Genomic DNA, 24,958 nt, shown 5'->3' with positions numbered 1-24,958 from the left:
CGCTTTCCATGCTAGCATGGGTTGGACGATTTGACTGAGGACTGGTGAAACCGGATGGCAACACCAGGCTCCAATCTAATTTGGCAGATATATATATATATATATATATATATACATATACATACACATGCACATCTATGTACCCACATATATGTTCACCTAAGTATCAAGTGTCAGCCAGCCCAATGTCAGCAGGGTATAATTAGTTATCGCTAGCGAAAAGCGGTGTCCTAGTACTAGGTATTTTCTTATATTAGATATATGTATGTAGATAACAGAATTACATATGCCATAACCTAGCATAAGAATAGTGGTTAACTTAAATATGTATTATTTAAAACATGTGCGGTATCTAGACCTGAGTTCTACTTGAATTTAGAGAAAGTACATCCAATTCTGTGAAGGCATGAAACGTTTCTTTCCTTCAAACTATTAATAATCGGGATTTTGGTCCTAATTAGGAAAAAGATTTCATTTATGCATAATAAGCATTTCCTATTTTTGTTATTATATGCAGGTGCGGATGCTAATATTTTCCAGTGCAGGTTAAAGTTGATGCCCTTATCCTTTAGTTCCCATATGTAGCTACTTAATCCGGTAGAATTCCTTCTGTTCCCGTTCCTAAACGTGTAGTTGTGATAATTAAACCTATGTTTCATACTATTTTTAGTCGCACCCACGTATGCCCTGTTTTCATACTTTGTGTTTACCACACATTGGTATACCACTTCCCTTCTCATGCAGCTATTTCCGAACACGCAGCATTCCTTTACTCTACAATTGCAAGTTCTACCTAGGTTCCCATAGTTAGTGTGATTAGTGCTAGGATTTGTTATGCTACTGCCATTTATTGCGCTTCCATTTAACCCTAGGGCCCTGTTATTCCCATTACTATTGTTGTTAGCAGTGTTAGGATTCTTACCTCCGCTATATCTAATACTTCTATTGTTACTTGTGATATTCATATCATTATCATTACTGCTCCTATCATCTGTGTTGATGTCAATGTTTCCAGTGTGGGTATTAGTATCCACATTGTTATCATCCTGATTATCCGTCCTATGGCCAACACAGTTGTCATATAAGGTTGTGTTGTCTATGCCATTTTTCCTACTTGTATAGAAGCTATCTAACTTCTTATTATTAATTGAGGAGATTATTGCAGCCAGGTTGTGTGTTAAGCTATATCCTATTCTTATTGTCCTTTTATTGATTGACTCCCAATATTTATTCTTTCCCTTTGCAAAGTGTTTATTGATTATATTGAAGATACTTTTTACTATGTCGTTTTTAATCTGCATGGCGAAGGGAATTATTAGCCATAGGGTGTCCGCCCCAGCTTTGTCTTTATAAGGGTTGCCTATGCTATATGTGGATCTACCAATATTATAACTGCTAACATTGGAATTAGTATTACTCTTCCCGCTACCGTTTCTGCCGCTGTTATTCCTATTACAATTATTGTTTTTGAAGTTATTATTTCATTCACTATTATTTACATCCGTGCCTTCTATATTATCTCTATCACTAGCAATTCTATCAGTAAGGATTTTATTCCCACCGTCTCCGTCACCACCATTCCGCACCGGTTGTCTCGGCCCATACATGATATTTTTCTTATTGCCGCCTCCAACATCACCATTACCCCTACTATTGGCGTACCAAGTATTTCCATTATTACGACAACCGTTATTATTACCTATACTTTTGTCCCTATCCCTGCCATTTGCCGCGCTATCCCTGCTATTGGCCGCTCTACATTTTGCAAAGCACCTTCTCTCAGGTGTGGTTGTTTCATCTATATCATTCTGGTTACTATTGTCATTGGGGATGTATTTTATCCTATCCCTATACCCTGCATTTTTTAGGGCTACATTGTATCTATCCTTATGTTTATTGAATATCTCTTCATTGGAGGAGAGGTTAGAAATCTTTTGCTTATATTTAGAAGTGCTTTCTTCATTTGTGGGGGGTGGTTACTAGAACTATTTATATACCTTATATTAGAATTCTCTTTTATATACGGCTCATGTAGTCCGGTATTTAGGTTACAGTTTGCATCTAAGTAATTAATAGAATAGTTTTCATTTTCAATAGTTATGGATAGGCCAAACCTACTAAAGAATTTGTGCAATCGTTTTATAAGCAATTCGAGGCGTCTATTCGAGATATTTTCAACCAGGAAAAGTGCGTCGTCTCTATATAGACCGCTAGTTAATTCAGGGAATTCCCTACCTATATTGTCCAGTATATAAAGGCTTACTAGGTCAGTAGTTTCTGCCGAATCCCGCGACCCCATTGTAATATCAAAGAGGTCGGGTGTGTCCTTATGTGCCCATAGCTTGTTATCGAATTCTATAACAGTCTTTCGGGCAGTGAGTATTATCTTTATCTCCTTCATACTAAGGTTAGTGTGCCTTCTGGAGAAAATGAGGGCGCTATTTAGGACTACTGGGTTTATAGATGCATAGTAGTTTTGAATATCAATTTGGATTAGTCTAAGGTTACGCCTATTCCCTATCTGTATTTTGGAGAACCAATTCAAAGCTCCTTGTGTGTTTTTCCATAAGTCAAGTTTTACCCTATTCCTAATCGTTGGTAGGTACTTATCTAGTATTACTTTACTAAGTTTTCCTAAATCGGATTTGCTGGGACAAATTAATTTAACCTGTGTTTTGTGTGGGAAGTTCTCTTTGTGGTCTTTAATAGTTATATGTGGTCTGATAGGAGTGAATGGTTCAGTTTTATCGTCTATATTGAAATCCAGCATAATATTCCTGGCTTCCAAGTTTAACTCTCTTAGAGTGGTGCTAGGTACAACTTTATATTTTTTTATCATTTCCCTATGTATCAGTTCGTGGTATGTGTTAGTATCTACATTATACAAGTTCCCCGTTTTGTCCGAGTGTGTAAGAATACCATTTTTGGTATCCAGTGTTCTTAGTAGTTCTTTCAGTCTTCTCTGGTAAGGGTTATGCCTGAGGGGGTGGTTCTTGAACTTGATGTTTTTCACTATGTTCCGTAGTTCTTGTTCGAACTCGTCCAAGTGCTTGTTGGCTGGTGGTGCTTTTCTAGATTTGAATATATGTTTAGTGAGTTCTCATATTTCGTTGCTATTGTTGTTATTTCTGGTGGGGTGACTGTTAAGAGTTTCCGGGTCCAACTGGGAAGTCTTTTTATCCTGGTGATGTATCCTCCAGCGTATTCTATGAATGAATTCATTTATTCTTAAGATTAGTTCTTTAACATATGTGCCTTTAGGTGGGATAGGTATGTCCTTAAGCGATGAGTCCATCCTTATCAGCTTCATTTTACCAACAGTATTCATTTTGAGGGTCTATTATATTATATTACATCTAAATGCATACACTTCCGTCAGCAATGTTGTACACAATGCAAAGATCTGCTATACACAACGATGGCAATAATAACAAGTAGCCCTCAGTCAGTTATATATATATATATATATATGTATATATATATATATATATATATATATATATATATATATATATATATATATATATATATATATTTCGTATGTGTATTTCGTGTGCAAGATTCTTGATGTGGATACGTGTGTTGAAAGAAATACAATTAAACCTTGGGAGAGGCATTATGCCGGTAATAAACACACGCACTGGTTCAGTCCTTTATTAATTTATATAGTTTTTTGTTAAATTATTTCATTGCACTCTTGCAATCTCTTCAGTAACTTGTCTCTCCACTTCCATTTATTTTGAATATATGATCTGGCGTTGTTTTGGCGTTGTTTCGAAACTGTTTGGTATGAATTTAAGTATATGTGTGTATATCTCTAAATATATAAAAATGAGAATGGTTTCATCCAAGGAAATACAGGTTCAATACCTGCTATAATGAATCCATAAACACATATAAAACATCCAAGGGTATATTTTTTTTTCCTCTGAAGATATTAAGCTCATGTCATATAAATTTAACATTTACTGAGTATTAACTGAACCAGCTGTAAGGGATGATGATTAATTTGCTGTTAATAATAAATAATTATTAACTTCTCAATCTCCTTTTTCTTTTCCTAGAGGTACCTGGCATTGCCTGGAAATGAAATTGTACCTTATATATTGGAAGAAAAATTATTTTGTATAGAAATTTGTTATTCTAAATTCAATTTATTCTTCAACTAGCAGTATAACCCAACGTTTTCAGTGTGTGACTTATTACGCCATCTACGATAAGTCTTGCTAGTTGAAAATCAACTAAAAAAGAAAGCCTTACAACAAAAAAACACTTATGATGTAAATATGTTCATAATTCAAAAGACGATGAAATTAATAGGGAAAGTCTGAAGGCTGTTTTGCGTAACATTATTAAGTGTACGTAAATTTCATCTGTCTAATTGGCTATATAAATGGTTGTGCAAAACAACTCTTTGCGCTGCCCTGATTATACATAGCAGGGTAATTCCTTTCCGCAGGAGCTAGGACAGCAATTTCTGATGAAGCAATTGCTGGCGATCTGTTGCTACACAGTTCTGCCAGAATTCTATCAGATTGGGCAGTAGATGTTGTTTTTGCTTCTGGAATGTGGTGAATTGCTGCAGTCTGTTGCTGTCTTTTTAAACCGGTTGCTTTCTTTCCCCAGCAAGCTCTCTTCTTTGGAGGCATAATCTATGTACATATTAAACAGAACAACAAAAGTTATAACAGATGGCAGGGTCGGTAGTTTTCACATTTCGGTAATTTTTCAGATTAACACCCGCACGATTATCTAACCCTAACCCTGACCCTAAAACTGTAACCATAACACCAACCCTAATCTAAACCCTAACCCTAACACACTAGTGAAAATCGTACGGGTGTTAATCTGAAAAATTACCCACATTTCTAATGAAGTTCACTGATTTTGCAATGTGTTGTCCTGTCGGTCAAACTAAAGCATTTGACCTGGTGACAAAAATTTTTTTTAATTAGTCTAATAGGTGTAAAACAACTTGCTGAGAACGAATAGGAATAAAAAATGTGCGCTTGCAAACGGGATGGGTGGGGAGAGGGCTCGGAACATTCACATCGTGAATGTTTCGAGACACCTCACCGGAACCAAGAAGCAAAAGAAAAATAGTGTAATAGATGTAAAACGACTTACTCTGAACGAGTTTGAAAAAAAAAATACGCTCTCGCGAAAGGCGGGGTGGGGAGAGGACGCAGAACATTTACATTGTCACACATCGTCAGTCCATCTATTACACTATTTTTCTTTTGTTTCAGCTGGAGAGAAGAGGGAGAGAGGAATAGAGAGAGAGAGGGGGGGAGAAAGGAATAGAGAACGGGAGCAATGAAGAGAGAGAAAGGGAGGGAGAACGGAAGACAGTTATAAAATAACAATGCGTGTGTGTGTTTATATAAGTAACACACACAAACTAAATTTTATATCTATAATGTTAGAATAAGAATAGCCTGGGCAAAGTTTAGAGAGCTCTTACCCCTGCTGGCGACAAAGGGACTCTCACTCAGAGTAAAAGGCAGACTGTATGACGCATGTGTACGAACAGCCATGCTACATGGCAGTGAAACATGGGCTGTAACTGCTGAGGACATACGTAAGCTCGCAAGGAATGAAGCCAGTATGCTCCGTTGGATGTGTAATGTCAATGTGAATACCCGTCAGAGTGTAAGTATCTTGAGAGAAAAGCTGAACATTAGAAGCATCAGTTGTGGTGTGCAAGAGAGACGATTGCGCTGGTATGGACATGTGGTGAGAATGGATGAGGATAGCTGTGTGAAAAAGTGCCACACCCTAACAGTTGAGGGAACCCGTGGAAGAGGTAGGCCCAGGAAGACCTGGGCTGAGGTGGTGAGGCAAGACCTTCGAACATTGGGCCTCACCGAGGCGATGACTACTGACCGAGACCTTTGGAAATGTGCTGTGCGTGAGAAGACCCGGCAAGCCAAGTAAGATCGTTGCCAGTGCCCCTGGACTGGCTCTTGTGTGGGTGGCACATGAGATGCACCATTTTGAGCGTGGCCGTTGCCAGTACCACCTGACTGGCTCCCGTAGGATTTTCGAGCGAGATCGTTGCCAGTGCCCCTGGACTGGCTTGTGCGGGTGGCACATAAAAGACACCATTTCGAGCGTGGCCGTTTTCATGCGGGTGACACGTAAAAGCACCCACTACATTCTCTGTGTGGTTGGCGTTAGGAAGGGTATCCAGCTGTAGAAACTCTGCCAAATTAGATTGGAGCCTGGTGTTGCCATCCGGTTTCAAAAGTCCTCAGTCAAATCGTCCAACCCATGCTAGCATGGAAAGCGGACGTTAAACGATGATGATGATGATGATGATGATGATGAATGTTGATGTGTGTATGTGTTTATGTGTATGTTGTTGTCACAGATCACGTATGTGTGGTTGTGTGTGTTTTTACGTTTCTATGTTATGTAAAATATGCTAGAAGTAGAGGGATAGAAGAAAACTATTAAATGAGAGAGAGAAAGAAGTAAGAGTGAAAAGGTCTTAAACAAAGTTAACCTATGACTTTGTATGTATCACTTTCTCTCTCTCTCTCCCTCTTTTACTCTTACTCTCTATATTATATGTTGAGCGCGTGATCGATGTGTAAGAACGCCATTACAGGTAGAAAGGAAGAAATATAAAAGTTGCTAGAAACAACAGCCAAATCTCCCTTAAATCACACAAAGTAAACGGAATTTTTAAAATCTAATTACTGCACTGGAAAATTCTCATCAAGAAAATTCCATTGATGTAAAAATTTTTCCGAAAAAGTGGAAAATGTGGATTTCTATAAACTTTTAAAAAGGTTTCACACAGACACACACCTTCACGTTTGTTATATACTAGCAGTATAACCAGACCTTGTCCGGGTGTGACTTATTACGCCATCTACGATAAGTCTTTCTAGGTGAAAATCAATTAAAAAGAAAAAACCCTTATGATGTAAATATGTTCATAATTCAAAAGACGATAAAATTAATAGGGAAAGTCTGAAGGCTGTTTTGCGTAACATTATTAAGCGTACGTAAATTTCATCTGTCTAATTGGCTGTAGAAATGCTTGTGCAAAACAAAGTTTTTGCGCTGCTCTGATTATATATAGCAGGGTAATCTCTTTTAGCAGGAGGTAGGATGGCAATTTCTGACGAAGCAATTGCTGGCGATCTGTTGCTACACAGTTTTGCCAGAATTCTATCAGATTAGGTAGAATATGTTGATGCACCACTTTGCATTATGTTCAAAGTAGCTTCTGGAATGTGGTGAATTGCTGCAGTCTGTTGCTGTCATTTTAAACTGGTTGCTTTCTTTCCCCAGCAAACTCTCTTGTTTGGAGGCATAATCTATGTATGTATTAAACAGAACAACAAAAGTTATAATAAATGGCAGGGTCGGTAATTTTCACATTTCTGTAATTTTTCAGATTAACACCCGCACGATTACCCAACCCTAACCCTAGCACGAACCCTAAACCCTAACCGTAACCTTAAAACCCTAACCCTAACCATAAAACCCTAACCCTAACACCCTAGTGAAAATCGTGGTATATTTACCAAACATTGATGAACATGAGTTATATTGTAGTCAATGATTGTGTGTACAGGTAGAAGGGAAGAAATATAAAAGTTGCTAGAAACAACAGCCAACTCTCCCTTAAATCACACAAAGTAAACGGAATTTTAAAATGTTTACATCAATGGAATTTTTTCAATGTGAATTTACCAGTGCAGTAATTATGCGCTCAACATATAATTTAGAGAGTAAGAGTAAAAGAGGGAGAGAGAGAGAGAGAGAGAGAGAGAGAGAGAGAGAGAGAGAGAGAGAGAGAGAGAGAGAGAGAGAGAGAGAGAGAGAGATACATAAACCCCAACACTAACACCCTAATGAAAACCGTGGTATATTTACCAAACATTGACGAACATGAGTTATATTGTAGTGAATGTTTTGTGAGAGAGAAGAGGGAAGGAGAGAGAGAGAGAGAGAGAGAGAGAGAGAGGGAGAAAGGAATAGAGACGGGAGCAATGAAGAGAGAGAAAGAGAGAACGGAAGACAGTTATAAAATAGCAATGCGTGCACGTGTTTATATAAGAAACACAGAAACTAAATCTTATATCTATACTGTTGAATTGTGTATGTGTTTATGTGTATGTTGTTGACACAGATCACGTATGTGTGGTCGTGTGTGTTTTTACGTTTCTATGTTATGAAAAATATGTTAGAGGTAGAGGAAAGGTATTAAATGAGAGAGAGGAAGAAGTAAGAGTGTAAAATGTAACCAAGTTAATCTATGACTTTGTATGTATCACTTTCTCTCTCTCTCTCCCTCTCCCTCTTTTACTCTTACTCTCTATAACAACGCCGGTACAGGGAGAAGGGAAAGAATATAAAAGTTGCTAGAAACAACAGCCAAATCTCCCTTAAATCACACAAAGTAAAAGGAATTTTAAAAATCTAATTTCTGCACTGGAAAGTTCAGATCGAGAAAATTCCATTGATGTAAACATTTTTACGAAAAAGTGGAAAATGTGGATTTCTATAAACTTTCAAAAAGGCTTCACACAGACACACAACTTCAGCGTTATATATTAAGATAAGATTGGGAAATCAATTCTGAATTCATAATACAAAAATAATAATAATTAACTCTTTTATAGGCCACAAGGACTAATATAAATCAAAACATTAAAGGACAACATGAGATGATATACAAAGGGTTTTGCAAAAAAAAAAAAAATGTTTATGTAAACATTTGATAATAAAAACAATATAACAAGTAAAATCCCATAAAAGCCACGGGTGCCTGATCAACAGAGCAAGAGATCTCCTTTTAAACTTCTTTTTTTTATGGGTGTATTTTCAGAATTGGTCCATCCATACTGGCCATTTTTCCGACATCCACACACCTTTCAACAAATTTGCTAGAAGACAACACTTCCCTCTCTACCTTCACTTTCCTTTTTAAGTGGAACTTGAAAAAGTTGATGAGACCTTGGCTAAAGAGGGAAGTGTTTGACTTTAGCTCTTTTAAACGGGTCCACCATACTACTCCTCTCACTACAGCCACCAGACAAATGAAAATTGCCTGCCCCTCCCGATTAAAGGAGGCCAGTGAGGCAATCTTCACTATGGATTCAGCTGATAGCCGGATCCGTCCTACATGCGACAGCAACTGTTTGACATAAACCCACAGGTCAGCAATGCTCAGGCACTGGACGAGTGTGAGCAGAACAGTTTCATCACTCTGGGTACATCGTGGGCAGGCCCAGTTGATGGCACTTCCGTGCCTGTAAAGTTTATCTCGAATGGGCAGCACCCCTCGGTAGCGGTGCCAGGCAAGGGATTTCTGGAAGTTATCCATAGGCCCCAGCACAAAAGTTCTCCCAAACAGATTGGTTAGTTGATCATCATCGACACCTAGAGTTTCCCTGAGAACGTCATTGCACTTTTTCTCCACTAACCCTCTATAGGACACTAGAGTGGAACTATTACCGATTGCATTGCCTGCCTGATGGAGGGCTGTGAGCACTTGATGGAACTTGAAGTGCCAAATGCCCTAATTGATTCTACTCTAATTGCCCTCTTAAGAGCAATCCACCAGTTGCTGTTGATGATTGCCCCTGTCAATGCCCTCTTCACTTAAAGGCTAATCCAGTCTCTGTAAACTTTGCATGCCAGTAACGATGTGTTTAGCTTCCAGTAACTGGTACCCTGTCTATGGAACCTATCTAAGTCGACTGTACAGATGAGGAATTTGTTGTCTGTATAGCCATTTATGTGAAATTGTGGACACCCTATGCTGTCCTTATCCACTGGCCTACAGAAAACTCTAGATATGATCTAGATGACCCAATGCGATTTGTCCAAGTCCACATTGGTACATTCGGGTTATCTAGTTAGTATCTGTCAGACAGTTGAAAGCGTCTGAGCAGGTTAGTGAGGCTTTTGCACCCCTCTCTCCTATCAGATGCTCCCACTCTCACACAATCGAAACGTTCATCTAAGACAGTGTTTCAATCTCCTACTAGCACTAAAGTGTGAGACGTTTCCAGGGAAACCTCCAGATGCTTGAAACAATCTGACTGCCATGTCCCTATCAAGGCATAGGCAGCCACCAGTTTGAGAGCACTACCATCACTGCTGTTCAAATCCAGGACCACCAACTTACTTTCTCGATCCAGGAAGATTGCCTTTTTATTTTCAGATCCAGACCTTTCCAGAAAAGCACCACAGTACCACCACCGCCCCCTCCCGACCAACACAGAGATAGAAAAATCTCGTATCTGCCAAAAAGGGCTGTGAGGTCCTGCGGGTAGGAAAGCCTGGTTTCACTAATGGCTGTTACATCCACACTGAATGACCTCAGGTCGTTTAAGAGGTGACCTGAGGCCCCTGACATTTATGCTACAAATTCTGAGCACAACCATGTCAAAAGTATTTGTCTGGTGGGGTGGCCCCCTTTTGCTTTGGTGTGGGTATTTCCATGAGTTTTTTTTAATATTTTTTTTGAGAAGGTTTTTTGAAGCGACCCAATATCTTGTGGAAATTTTGTTTTAATAGCACTGTAATTGCGTTGTGTGATCTTGAAAATTAGTATGTGCGGTGGTGATGTGTGGTGTGTTGGGATAACAAAAAGTCTGCCATTGTAGTGTCTGTATTGTCTTTCAGATATGTGATCAGGTCTTCGTTGCTTGTTTATGGCTGTGATGTTTGTAGTGCTGGTGGAGTCTCTGTGTATTGTAATTTGTGTTGGTATTTGAGGTGGTAGTGCTGGTGAAGTGGTGTTGTTGTGTGTGCATGTTGCTGCTGCTGTTGGGAAGATTTGCCTTTTTGCACCTTCCCACCTTTTCAATTGTCTCTTTGATCCTTTTCTTTCATTTCTTTTTGGGGGTACTGTATGCCACTCCCTGCTTCTCACCATCAGTACTCGAAGTGTCTAAGTTGATTTGGAGGGAATGTCTTGTGGGTTTCTCTTCAGTGTTTGTGGGGCTTCATCTACTATTGCTGGTGGTAGTGGTGTTGCTGCTGTCTCTGATGTTGGTGTTGGTGGTGGTCTGGTGACGGTTGGAGGTGGTGTCGCTGTTGCTGGGTGTTAGTGATGCGGGGACTTCTGGTTTCTGTCTCTGCTGCATCTCCTGCTGCTGCACTGGAGGTGGCACTGACATTGGTGTTGGTTGCACTGCCTGCTTTCACTCCTTGTATTTGGGGCAATCAACCCTTAGGTGCTTGTCACACTCACAGAGGTAGCACCTTGGCCTTCTGCCCTCTACAGCGATGTGAAGTCTGGTGCTGTCTGGTAAACTTATGGTATCAGATATGGCATTTATGCTTTTTTTGTTCAATTTGAATAAGCAGCTCCATGCTTGTTCAATTTTGTTGGCGCAATTTGTGCACCTCCAGTATTGTGACAGTGTCCTCTATGTCTAAGAGGACAGCTGCCACCAGCCAGCATACATTTAATTCAGGTGGTATTTCTTCAATTTTTATTTTTGTTACATGCCAACGAGTAGCAATTCTTCTGTTTTTAGGGGCACTGTGGAATGCTACCTTGCCTCCTACTCAGTTAGAAAGAGCATTTTTACAGTGCCAAAACACTTTCCTTTGGTAACATACATTTTTCTCGACCATATTAGTCTTAGCGCAATTTCTAATCACTGTTGAGTTGACTGTTCAAGTTTTTTTGTGCTTTGTGTTGAACATCTTGTACATTACTGTTTTTCTGTTTCATTTATTAGCTTTTGTGGGATGTTAAGGAAGACATTATTTCCTTCTCTTCTTAACAAATCCTTTACACTTTTTATGTCATCAATTGTTAAATTGAGTTCTTTCGTTTGTTTCGCTGCAGAGGCGAAAGTGTTTGTTGTCATTGTTGTTAGTACTTGTGGAGATGTCAGTGCAAATGATTTTTTGCTTTATGGTTTCATTCCTCTCTTCCTCCTTCCCCAGTGTAAGAACAATAGTGAGGGTGAGAGGAGGGAAATTGTCATTTGAAAGGTGGTTTAAAACACCGCTTTCACTCTCTTCTTGAGTAGTGCACATGCTGGAGCGCTTTTTGTCATTCTCCTCTATGCCTTTTAAGGTGCAGAGTGGGCGGCGATAGTTAACTTTGGAACTTTTGTCGTTGTTATTCAACAGCAGAGGGGGTGATTCACAAAGAAAGGAAGAGCTTATACACTTCTTCAAAGACATTTTTTTTTTCCACAAAATGAAATTCAAAAATGAGAAATAGAAATTTTGAATTGAAAAATTTGCCCCTAAAGGAGCAAAGTCTTGCCTAATCACTTAGCTCAGTGAGAGCCCAGTTGGCTTGGCCACCAAGATATAGAAAAAAATTATATGCGCAGGAGTGGCTATGTGGTAAGTAGCTTGCTTACCAACCACATGGTTCCAGGTTCAGTCCCACTGCGTGGCACTTTGGGCAAATGTCTTGTGAGAGGATTTGGTAGATGGATTTTGGTAGAGGATTTGGTAGACGAATTTGGTAGACGGGAACTGAAAGAAGCTTGTTGTATATATGTATGTGTGTGTCTGTCCCCCCAACATCGCTTGACAACTGATGCTGGTGTGTTTACGTCCCGGTAACTTAGCGGTTCTGCCTAAGAGACTGATAGAATAAGTACTGGAGTCAATTTGCTAGACTAAAGGTGGTGCTCCAGCATGGCCGCAATCAAATGACTGAAACAAGTAGAAGTAAAAGTAAGTAAGTAAGATATAACAATATAATCCGTGAAAATGAAACAAAAACTCATAGCTCGCGAAGACATCCTTTCGCTTTGAATAATAATAAATGAAAAATTTGATCATGTGCACAGCGTTGTTTGGAAAGAAGTTTAGATTTGACAGTTTGTTTTTGGCAGACTCTTGCAAATTTTTGCCTCCCATGGCCAAAACTTGGTCCTCAATTTCAATCAGTACTTGGTTAAAAATTGTTTCAGAGAACTGAATATTGATATCTAGGTTTGCCAGTGGAACTGCATACTTTAAGTACTCAGCCATATCCTCACGATGTTTCATTCACAACTGCAGGAGACTGCCAAGTTGACACATGTTCAGATGATTGCAAAACGGTTATGGAGTTTCCTTGGAGAATCTGATATTGATGCTTCAGTCAATGCAAGGTCTCAGTTCTCTTCATTCTGCTTGGCTTGGGGGAATACTGTAAATTCAGCCCCATCAGCCCCACATTTCCTCTTGTGCCATTTATTGTTTCTCCAGGTATAATACTTGGGTAATTGTGGTAAAAGGAGTTTTCTTGCACCTTCATGACACAACTGTTCATGCTATATTATTAGCATTATCCTGCATTTGAGAATAAAAATTACTTCCTTAACTTTCTAGACATCATAATGCTTATTAGCATTATCCTGCGTTTGAGAATAAAATTTACTTCCTTAAATTTAAAAATGTATTAACTCTTTCATTACCAAACCACCCAAAGCCACCCAAAAAAATTTTTGGTTCATGTGACCAAGCCGTCCAAAACCACCCGTAATCACATATTCATATTTAAATGAGAATATCAGAGCAAATCTCATTAGTACATTCGTGAAAACAGGTGATTATACTGCGTAAACAGTTCAGCTACAGTTTTGTACAACGATTGACGTGTTATTTTAAATTTGTGAATTTTGTGAGATTTTTTTTCCAAATTTGTTCCTGTTGTGTTTTTAAAATTTGTAATTCTGACAAAAAATGGATACGAATTTTATTCTGTCAAGCAGCAAGTCAGAATTCGAAGGATTTTCCATTGAAGACCTTGATAAACCTAACTCTATAACTAGGAAAAAAAAAAAAAAAAAAGCATGTGGTATTTGATAATGAATCTGATGTTTCATTTTCCGAAAGTGAAAGCAGTGAATCCAAGAGTTCTGATATAAAACAGTTTATAGACCAGGGAGATATTTATCAATTGATGAGGGAATGGTGGGCTATAAAGGCCGAGTGCGTTTCCGACAATATATGCCAGGAAAGCCCACAAAATGGGGGATCAAAGTTTGGAAGATTTGTGAATCAAATACTGGGTACTGCTCTGGATTTGAATTTTATACAGGAAAAAGAGACAATTATGTAAGTCAGCATGGCCTAGGGTATGATGTGGTCTGGAATTTATCACTTCGATACCATAACCAGAGCCGTATAATATTTTTTGACCAATTTTTCAGTACAGTCAACCTTGCAGAGAATTTAGATACTGTGGCAACACGTTCATGTGCTACAGTGATCGCTAGTAGAAAAGGACTGCCGTTGGATATAAAAAAAGCAAAATTAAAAAAAAGGTGAAATAATTCAACAGCAGAAGGGAAATTTGCTAGCGACAGCATACAGAGATAAGAGGCAGATTAATTGTCTGTCTACCTGTGCACAGTCACATATGGATGAAAATGGCATGCCATTTGTGAACCTCGATTATAACAGGTACATGGGTGGTGTAGATCGGCTGAATCAGTTGAGGTCTTATTATCCAGTTGGCAGACCGGGGAATAAATAGTGGCAATACCTGGTTTGGTATATAGTAAATACGAGTATTACTAATGCATTTATACTATATACCAAATCGGGGCCGGCTCGAAAGCGATGCGACCATTTGCAGTTCCATGCAGATATAGCAACACAACTGAGAGCTGGTTATTCCTCAAAAAAAAATAACTGTAGGGAGAAAAAGCAAAGCCTGCCAGAGAGATATCCCTCTGAATTCAGCTGATCTCCATAAATTAGAAAAAAATCGAGGGTCGCAAACAGCAGTGTCGCGAATGCCTTCATCAAAAAAGGAAAGCTCCTAGTGAAAGGGCTGTTGGAACAACTTTCCAATGTACATTCTGAAAGGTTGCATTATGTAGAGCAGGGTGCTTTACAAGTTTTTTTGGTTAGAAATATGGTAACAAAAGGGTTAAAAATCAAAAACAAATTGGTAAAGCTTCATTGAAACAGAAACTACTGATTTGGTGCTTTCTGAACAGGACTATAAAAGAATATTACCACCTTTTTTTTTCAGAAAAAGCAGCGAAAAATAACGTTTTTTGAAAGGGGTGTTGCATTTTTGCTATCAGTTAGTGTCAAGAAGGTCAACAGGAGTTACATTCAACTGCCATTGGCTTATCCGTTATTGCCCTCCCCATCCACTCACTTGTCAACACCCGTGTGGACAAGGGAGAGAGAGAAAAATCAAGTTAAACCTTGCAGAACCAAACAATATCTCCTATAATAAAAAGAAGTGCTGGTGAATGTGCCTTGTTTGGTGAAAATGAACTGGGCTTCATTTTGTTATTGAAATAGATAACAACTGCATTTGTCTTATTTGCAAAGAACAAGTAGCCATTCATAAAAAATATAACATAGAGAGGCATTTCGTGAGTAAGCATAAGACCTATGGAAATTTGAAAGAATATGAACATTTTGACAAGAAAATCTGACCAAAAGACAAGCTTGAAAGTTAATCAGTTACTCAAGCTAGTTATGTGGTATACGAAAATATTGCTAAAAAAACTCGAACCACATAGGGATGGTCAATTCATGAAAAAATGTATCCTTACTGCTGTTGAGAATATATGCCCAGAAAAACTTAATTTGTTTGGAAGAACTGTTTCTGATTGTATTAAAGATAGTTTTGATGACATTCAAAATTTTCTAAAATCTGATTCAGCAGAATTTGTATTGTATTCGTTAGCTATTAATGAGACAACTGATCTGTCTAATACTGCTCAAATGGCAATATTTATACATGCAATAACTGCAAAATTCAACATTTGGTACGAATTTCTTCCCTTGAAATCAATGCATGGAACAACTAGAGGTGAAGATTTATTTCAAGTGGTCAATCAGCCATGAAAAATTTTGATTTACCATATGAAAAAATGGGTGCTCCATCTATGGTAGGTCGTGAAAAAGGGTTTGTAGCTTTGATTAAGAATGAATTTAAGAAGCGTCTTTTGGATCCGGAAACTTTGTGTATCACTGCTTTATTCATATGGAAACTTTATGTGCAAAATCTCTCAACATGGGCAATGTAATGAAAGTTGTAACTAAGGCTGTTATTTGATAAAAAGCAAAGGGTTAAATAATAGGGAATTTAAAGAATTTTTGAAAGATCTTGAAGCCGAATATGGGGATTTATTGTACTATTGTGAAGTTAAGTAAGGACCAAATGCTTAAGCAATTTTATGAACTGAAGGAAGAAGTGAAAACTTCTATGGATATTAAAGGTGTTCCTATTATAGAACTGGAAGATAAAAAGTTTCAAAGTGATTTAGCATTTTTAGTAGATATAACAGGTCATTTAAATAATTTGAACTCAAAACTACAAGGCTCCAATCAGCTAATAACCAGTTTGCTTTCTCATATCAAAAGCTTTGAATTGATTCTTCATTTATTTGTTACACAATTGAAAAGTGCTTCACACATTTTCTGAAATTGAGCAAACAAAATACCTAATCAACAAAGGAACATTTTAACGAGAGTGAAAGTCTTTTGAAGAAATTTGAAAGTAGATTTGAAGAAATACAAGATAAAATCGAACTATGCGTTTTTGAAACACCTTTTGATATGTGTCCTGAGGAGGCTCCTGATTCCTTACAATTAGAATTAATTGATTTGCAGTCAGATAACTTAATAAAATCGAAATATAGTAATCTGTTTTTTATTGGACTTCTACAAACCCATCAATCCTGAGAAATTCCCTGCTTCACATAAAAATGCCTTGAAATTCATATCTCAATTTTTGACAACTTATCAATGTGAGCAGTTTTTTACCAAACTGAATTATGCAAAATATTGTCTTCATACCAGACTTACTAATGAAAACCTGAGTAATGAACTAAGAATAGCAGTTTCTTCAAAGACGTGATATTCCTAAACTTTCAAAAAAAGAAAAAAGTAGTTTCATCTTTCACACTAAACAAAGCCAGATTTTAAAATTTGTTCAAATATGTCATTTACACATAATACTATTTAGGTATTAATGTAATTTTCCAAAATTAAATATGGTCTGTGCTTGACTGTTATGATTTCTCCAACATTAGGATAGGCGTATTTTGAAAAATATAAAATACCTCATAAGTATATAAATGTCCTGAATTTGGTGGCAGCAGTAATGAAGATGTTATGCATTAATTTAATGTGTTAAACTTATCTTCATTGATGTATATTGAATTATACATAGATATATACACTACACAGATGCAAGAGTCAGAACTTGTGATCCGCCCACACACCTTTTTCTTTGGAAATTTTAGCCTGCCACACTAAAAAGTTTCCCCACCCTTGATCTAAAACTTTGTTGATATATTTACAAACATACTTAATAGAGTTAACAGAGTTGCAGAATCCAAAGTTGACTCTTGCTACCTGTACTTGTCTTTGCTTCACTGTAGGATACTGATCATCTACATCTACCCCGACTCCTCTTGTAGAGAGTGAGAACATTGTTCTCAGAAACTTTTTCGAAAATTAAAATGGGGATTAAATGAAAAAATTAGTTAAGTGAATATTTTCACAAGAGTGATTGAAATAAATGGTGATTGTGGAACGCCGCACACATGAGGAGAGAGAGAGAGAGAGAGAGAGAGAGAGAGAGAGAGAGAGAGAGAGAGAGAGAGAGAGAGAAAGAGAGAGAGAGAGAGAAGGGGTGTGTTGTCAAGTATACGTACATACATAAATATGCATACATCTCTTTTGTATGTATGTGTGCGTGTGTGTGTGAGAGAGAGAGAGTGAGTGTGTACCACTTAGACATCCCTCTCTCTGTCTCACACACACACACATGCAAGCACACATACATACATACAAAAAAAAAAAAAGATGCATGCATATATTTATGTATATACGTATACATGGTGGAGGCGCAATGGCCCAGTGGTTAGGGCAGTGGACTCGCGGTCATAGGATCACGGTTTCGATTCCCAGACCGGGTGTTGTGAGTGTTTATTGAGCGAAAACACCTAAAGCTCCACGAGGCTCCGGCAGGGGATGGTGGCGAACTCTGCTGTACTCTTCCACCACAACTTTCTCTCACTCTTACTTCCTGTTTCTGTTGTGCCTGTAATTCAAAGGGTCAGCCTTGTTACACTGTGTCACGCTGAATATCCCCGAGAACTACGTTAAGGGTATACGTGTCTGTGGAGTGCTCAGCCACTTGCACGTTAATTTCACGAGCAGGCTGTTCTGTTGGTCAGATCAACTGGAACCCTCTACGTTGTAAGTGACAGAGTGCCAACAACAACAATACGTATACATGACAACACACCCCTTGACTGATTCTCTCTTTCTCACAAACACACACTCATACAGAAATGTATACAAATGTACATACAAAAACACACATGTGCATGTGTGACTGACTTATGTGTGAAGAGAGAACATTGAAAACAATGAATGAAACAAACATGAAATGAAAAAAATCATAAATAAAAGCTCGTTAAAAACTATTTTGGACCAAATATTTAAATTTCTGAACTTTGTAAATATTGCTTTCAGTAATCTATCATAGTTGTTTGCAAATAGTGAATTAAAACTTGAAATGAAAACATTAAAATAGAGAGTGAGAGATTTTGCAAATGAAAACGGAAAATTTCACCATTGTTACATCAATACCAGAAGTTAACATTGAGAAACCTTTTTAAAGAAATGAATCATATATATAAAACAATATTATTTATTTTTAATAAAAAAAATAAACTGAAGGTCCTATTATGTAGCCGAGGTCAAATTATTCATGTATCCCAAGTAGGGAAGCAATTCACACAGCCATTTTTGCGTGAAATGTGAATACACACACACACACAGTTCTATTTTATGTATATATGTATGTATGTATGGATACATTAAGTACACAAATTAAAAAACAAATAATGATATTCATTATCACAAAATGCAAAGTAACCTCAAAGTATATGTAAACTAGTATTTGTACAAAAATATAAATATACAGGCACCCCTCCCAACAAATATACACACACACATACTGTATAAGTATCAAATTGTAGTCATATCATAGAAATGAAGGATATATGGGATTAAAATAGTATGTCCCTTTGATCTTCACATCTACAAGGCTTTGAACTCAACTATGCAAGCAACCAAAAACATCTATAAAGTACTCCCACTATTTTCAACAATAAGCAGTGAATAAGAAACACCAATAAGAAAAGAAAGTGACTAAATCAGCTTTCAAATTAGCAGAAGACAAAATAAATTATCTTCAATGCAATTGAGCAAGAATGTGTTAATGGGCTTAAATTGATCTTTTTGAAGAACAATATTAGAAAATCTGAGCTGCTCTTAAAGAAAAAAAATGTATCAACTCTTTTTGGTTTATCAGTAATGCAGCTTCTGTAATCTAGTAAAAATGAGAACTGCATTTTCTCTTCCATCAAATTTATGCACAATTTATTAACCTGTCTTAAATAATAATTTATCATTGTTACAATGCTGTTTGATGCCGGAACTTGAATTCATGCAAGCTGAGTGCAAGTCAAGTTTTAAATGAGGCATCAAAAGTAGGTAGACAAAAACAGATTAAAAAGGTAAGATAACAGCATGATAATTGGATAAAATTAAGGCAAAATAACTGACTACAGGCTGTCCAGATATTTTGAATTCAGACATCCTTCAATTAAGGGATCACCTGCTTTTCTTTACTGTAGTAGCAAGACATAAGAGAATATAACTAACTTGCTTAATTCACCACATTATTGATTACAAAATAAATAACAAATAATAGAAAAGTAATGAGTCAAAAATACCAGAGCTGTTTCTATAATGCTGCTTCCAGTTGTAACAACATCTTCAATGATCAAACATTTGTCATTTTGTTGAAAATTACCTTCCACCATTTTCTTGGTCCCATAGTCTTTAGCTTCCTTCCTTTTAACTAACATAGGTATGTTGTGATTGACTGCAATGCACTGAGAAGTATAGTAAAAAAATTAATTAGCTCATGTAAGCAATTATAAATAGTTTTTGATTAAATAAATTTAAAACTAGAAATTTATTTTCAATAAACATCTATAACCAACAATTTATACATTCCAAAATGTTAGAGAATTTTGAAGTTGTATATTTGAGCAGAACGGATCAACATAAAGCAAAAACAAGCTATGCTTCAATGTATGTATAAAATATTCTAAATACTATACAATAAAGACAAAAATTTCCCACAGTGAGAGGGGAACAGTTATTCAAACCTGGTTAAACTTAAACATCAATGCATTTCTAGAATGATGTAACATCATATTGTGTTACTGACTCCTTTCAACAAATAAAACACAATATTAAATAGGACTAAACCAAAATTAACAGTATGTATAAATTATAAAAAGACTTACAGTGGCTAAAGGAAGTGCAGTGTAAGGAACTCCACATATTCTGGCAAAGTCCTTCTTTCCATCTGGAAGGCATTCATACATCATACTCGAGACCTCATTCTACCGTAAAAACAGTAATAATTATGAAAAAATTAATGATCATGATCTTAATCATCATCTTAATGCTCTTATTTCCATGCTTGCATGAGTCGGATGAAACTTGTTGAGGGAAATTTTCAACATCAAATGACACTGCTTGTATGACAGTGAGATTTATTTACAACTAGTAAATCATATAACATGGAGACATCCACACACCCACATGCATATAGATATATATGCCATGTATACATGAGCGGCAGGTGTGGCTGTTAAGTAAAAAGTTTGCTTCCCAACCACATGATTGGTTTAAGGTTCAGTCCCACTGTGTGGCACCTTGAGCAAGTATCTTCAACTATAGCCCTAGGCTAACTAAAGCCATGAGAGTGGATTTGGAAGCATTTGTGTCTGTGAGTGTGTGTGTGTTTATATACATGTTTATGCATGTGCATTAGTCTCCTTGCCTTGACATCAAATGATAGTTGTAAGCAAGTGTCATCATCATGCAAGCACTGTCCTTTGTTTCCAATCTTTTGTAAAAACATCTCTGATGGAAAAATATTATCTTAATTGGAAACAGGTAGGGTTGGTGATAGGAAGGGTATCCTGCTGTAGAAATTCACTTCAACTCATGTGAGCAGAGAAAACTAAACATTAAAATGATGATGATACTATATATTAATGTTTGTTTATAAGTCAAGTCATAATAAAAACAATTTTACATTAAACTGAAGGATTACTCAATGCTTTCTGTAGAGTACATAGTTATCAATTACAAGAAGGTTGCTATGTGTGTCTATACATACATGCACATACACACACATATAGTGAAAATTTACAAAAAAACAAAAGATGAAGACACGTGTGTAAAAATCAGATGTATTAGTTCAACTCTCAGGAAGTGAGAAAGTCATTTACGCTTCGAGCCTATGCTCTTTGACAGAAAGGAACACAGAAATAAACAGGGAGAGAAAATAGAAAAAGATTTAGTGGCTAGTAATCTATCATGGTGAATGCTGGACAGAGTAGTCACACAGGAGAGTTAGGAAGAAGGGGAGATAATAAAGTAGTGGTGATCCCAAAACAAAGGTGTGCATGCGTATGAGAGCGTGTATGTGCGTGTGGAAGGGGGCTGGTGACATTGACATGTGCATGTGCATATGTAGGTGTAGGTGCTGGGAAATGGTCAGTGCTAGTGTGCGCGGGGTGGCGTGATGTGGTGGTGTGGGGGAGGCGAGAGTAGGGCAGCAAGGGAGTGGGTCTAAGGGATGAGGTGGGGTGGTACGGGATGTATAGGGATGGTGGGGTTGGAATGTGTAGAGGTGGGGTAACGATGAAGGGAGAGGGGGAAGAGAGAAGGTGGGGAGGAGGGGAGAAGGTGGGTAGGAGGTGAGGTGGGGAGGAGGGGAGAAGGTGGGGAGGAGGGGAGGTGGGTAGGAGGGGAGATGGTGGGTAGGAGGGGAGATGGTGGGTAGGAGGGGAGATGGTGGGTAGGAGGGAAGACAGGAAGTAAGTGCCAGAGCAAGAGAGGAGAGGTGGGTGGGAGGAAGTGAGAGAGGAAGAGAGAAGAGAAAAGGAGGGTTAGATGAAGAGGGGAGGAGAGTTGAGCCCATGTAGCACAAAGGAGCAAAGAGAGGAGATTAATCCCTGCTCACAGCGAAGATAGGAGTCCGGATGGCCCATATGCAAGGACAATCCAAACACACACATATATATATAAAACAATAAGTAAATAGAGATAACTAAATTAATAATTATTTATTAATTACAAAATTGGACATCATCTCTGACAGCTGTTTCGATTCAAGAATCTTGTGTTGAGTGTAGGAAGCAAATCCACTAACTAATAAATGCTTTGTAGAAAGAACATGGTATAAACCTTACAAGGCAGGGGGAGGTTTAATATATTTACCGAAGTTATAAAAATGAAGATAAAAATAAAGAATAAGATATGGTAATAAAACATATATCTCTAAAGTATAATTATCAAATAAAAGTAATTGTGAATGTGGTTATAAAAGTATATATAGGAATATATTATGGGTAGTTATTAAAATTATAAAATAAGCAGTATGTTAATTAATGCTATCGTAAACCAATAAATAATTATGAATAGAAAAATTATAGTGAATATATATAGAGACAGTTTGTAATTATATAAGTAATTAGGATGTATATATGACTAAAATATATATAAGAAGGGTAATAAGTAAAAAACATTTTTTTGAGTGCATTATATATAAATAACCCATGCCAGCTTGGAAAACAGGCGTTAAACGATGATGATGATGACAATACATAATTTATTTGTGTAGAGATAAAACAAAAGTGCAACAAGCATATAATAAAATAATATAGAATAGATTAGTGAGTAGGCAAATGAAAATTTAATATTACACAAATATAAACATAAGTTTACATGCATATATAGTAAATATAGATAATTAATTATAGGCCAGACATATTAAAAAATGTGAAATTAATGTATAAAGTATGTAATAACCTAAAACATATAAGGACTTAGGAGTAAGTAAATTTAATGCTAAAATTAAGCATTATATAATATATAAAGTCACGCTTAAAAGTATATTAAGTTCAATAGCATTTAATGGAGAGAGTATCAGATACTAAACCAATACAATAATAAGTAAATAAATACACACACACACAAACATGTATATTTATATATACGTAAAATTCTAGCTTTCGGTGGCTTCAAAGAAGTTAGAAGGATCAAGTGGCAAAGACATTATTCTGCTTAGGGAAGGCATCTGGCAAATATAACTGCTGTCACCCACAGAAAAACTATTGTTTTAGTATGAGAAAAGTGCTGTTGAACTGTTAAGTGAAATTTGGCGATTGAAGAGCGAATCCACGCTATGCCTGCATGAAACCACTACATATATATCTATATACGACAGGTTTCTTTCAGTTTCTGTCTACCAAATCTACTCACAAGGCTTTGGTCAGCCTGAGGCTATAGTAGAAGACACTTGCCCAAGGTTCCACACAGCGGGACTGAACCCAGAACTTGGTAAGCAAGCTACTTTATTTCTTTTAAATTGCCATAAAGGCATTACATAGTGGGGACACATGTGGGACATATAACAATTAAAATAAAATATGATGTTATGAATGACACATGGAAATGAACATGAAAAACAATAAAATCAAAATATTAAAATAATGATACATGAATGATAACTGAGAAATGAGTAGCAATGAGTAACACACTTGCCACCTCTGAGTAACACACTTGCCACCTCTGAGTCCTGAGTCGTCTTTAGTCTTTTATCTAGTCTTTCCTTTACCGTTTTCCCCATCGCCGAATGACAACACTTGCTCCTCCATGTACACATAACCTTTTTCACTGGGGGAGGGGACTTGTAAATTTTGTGGTGTCTGTTCTTTTTTTTTTCTCCTGTGGGGAAAGGGAGTGGGTGGATTTGCTGTCTGTATGGGCAGGGTGGGTCTGAGTGGCCTTGGGCAGGATGGTGTTAGTCTGGGGTACCACATCATACTGTTCTTCCTTTTACTCTGTCACTATCCACTCTTCCTCCTTATTTCTTCTGTTTGTCTGTTCTTCCCTTTTCTCATCTGTTTCCACAACCGCTTCTTCTGTTTTTGTCCTATGCAGAGAGCAGTGTGCTCTAATGTGGCCCTTTTGGCCACATTTAAAATATCGTGGGATTCTGCCCTCCACCCACACTCTTAACATAATCTCTCCCAACATCACCATCTCCACCAAACTCTCCAATTGCCTCTCCTCTGCCTGTATAATGAGGTCCAGTGTTTTTCCTCTCCATCCTGTTTCCATGGCTTGGAGGACAGCCACCTCCTCCTCACTTCCAACGAGGATGGTTGCCACAACCCAAGCCACTTCTATATTGGGTGAAATTACTTCTATCCTCACCTTAGAAGTCTTTTTTCCAAGGTACGTAAGTAGAGGTACCACTTCCTCTGCTTTCACCATTGCACTCGCCAGCCTCCTTGCCTCCTCCACTGTCCCAAACTGGACAACCACTGTCCCATATCTACTTCTTTTCACTATGTATGTCACTTCCTTCAAAAGTTTTAATGCCTTTTCTATTTTTTCCATCTCCATCTGTTCCACCTTTCTCCTCTCCACTGAGTACACCTTGTAAGTAATGGTCTTCTTTTCCATATTTTCCATAACCCTTTTCGGGGGTAATAACTTCACGTCACTGCCCACCTACTGTGTCATCTTACTCAGCTCCTTCAGTCCGGCTAGGTCCACTTCCCTTTTCTTCACATCTGCAGCCTCAGCAAAACTCTTTATTCTTTCCAAATGCTCATCCATTCTATTTACCGCCTTGACAAGCTCCTCTGCTGAGGACAGCTCATACTCGCTAAGGTCTGAATACATTTTTTCTACCGATATAACACCCACTGACAAACCGCTGCCAAGCAGCACAAAAAGATTCCATCAGACTCATCAAAAATCAACACAGCGAATAGACCGATGCATAGGCAGTAAGCAATTTACTTACCACATAGCCACTCCTGCGCCTGTTCGAGATACTTTATTTTAATAACATAATTTGGTTAATAAACGA

General features: G+C 37.5%; 1 protein-coding gene across 2 annotated transcripts in view; it reads right to left on the bottom strand.

Annotated features, from left to right (window-relative positions):
• Window positions 1-24,958, bottom strand: part of LOC106884092 (uridine 5'-monophosphate synthase) — a 161,131-nt gene that overhangs the window by 96,199 nt on the left and 39,974 nt on the right. Inside the window, exons 3-4 of one of the 2 annotated variants that reach the window (XM_089352341.1) lie at window positions 20,304-20,402; window positions 19,722-19,883 (exon numbers count right to left, since the gene is read on the bottom strand). In XM_089352341.1, the coding sequence (XP_089208467.1) occupies window positions 19,722-19,883; window positions 20,304-20,402 (261 nt within the window). The remainder of the gene's footprint in view (window positions 1-19,721; window positions 19,884-20,303; window positions 20,403-24,958) is intronic. The other variant, XM_089352342.1, reaches the window with a different exon arrangement.

Source organism: Octopus bimaculoides, chromosome 5 (genome assembly GCF_046866305.1).
Source record: "Octopus bimaculoides isolate indiv1 chromosome 5, ASM4686630v1, whole genome shotgun sequence".
Taxonomy (NCBI): Eukaryota; Metazoa; Mollusca; class Cephalopoda; order Octopoda; family Octopodidae; genus Octopus; species Octopus bimaculoides.
The sequence above is the reverse complement of the archived record's forward strand: the minus strand, read 5'-3'. Positions and strand labels throughout refer to the sequence as shown.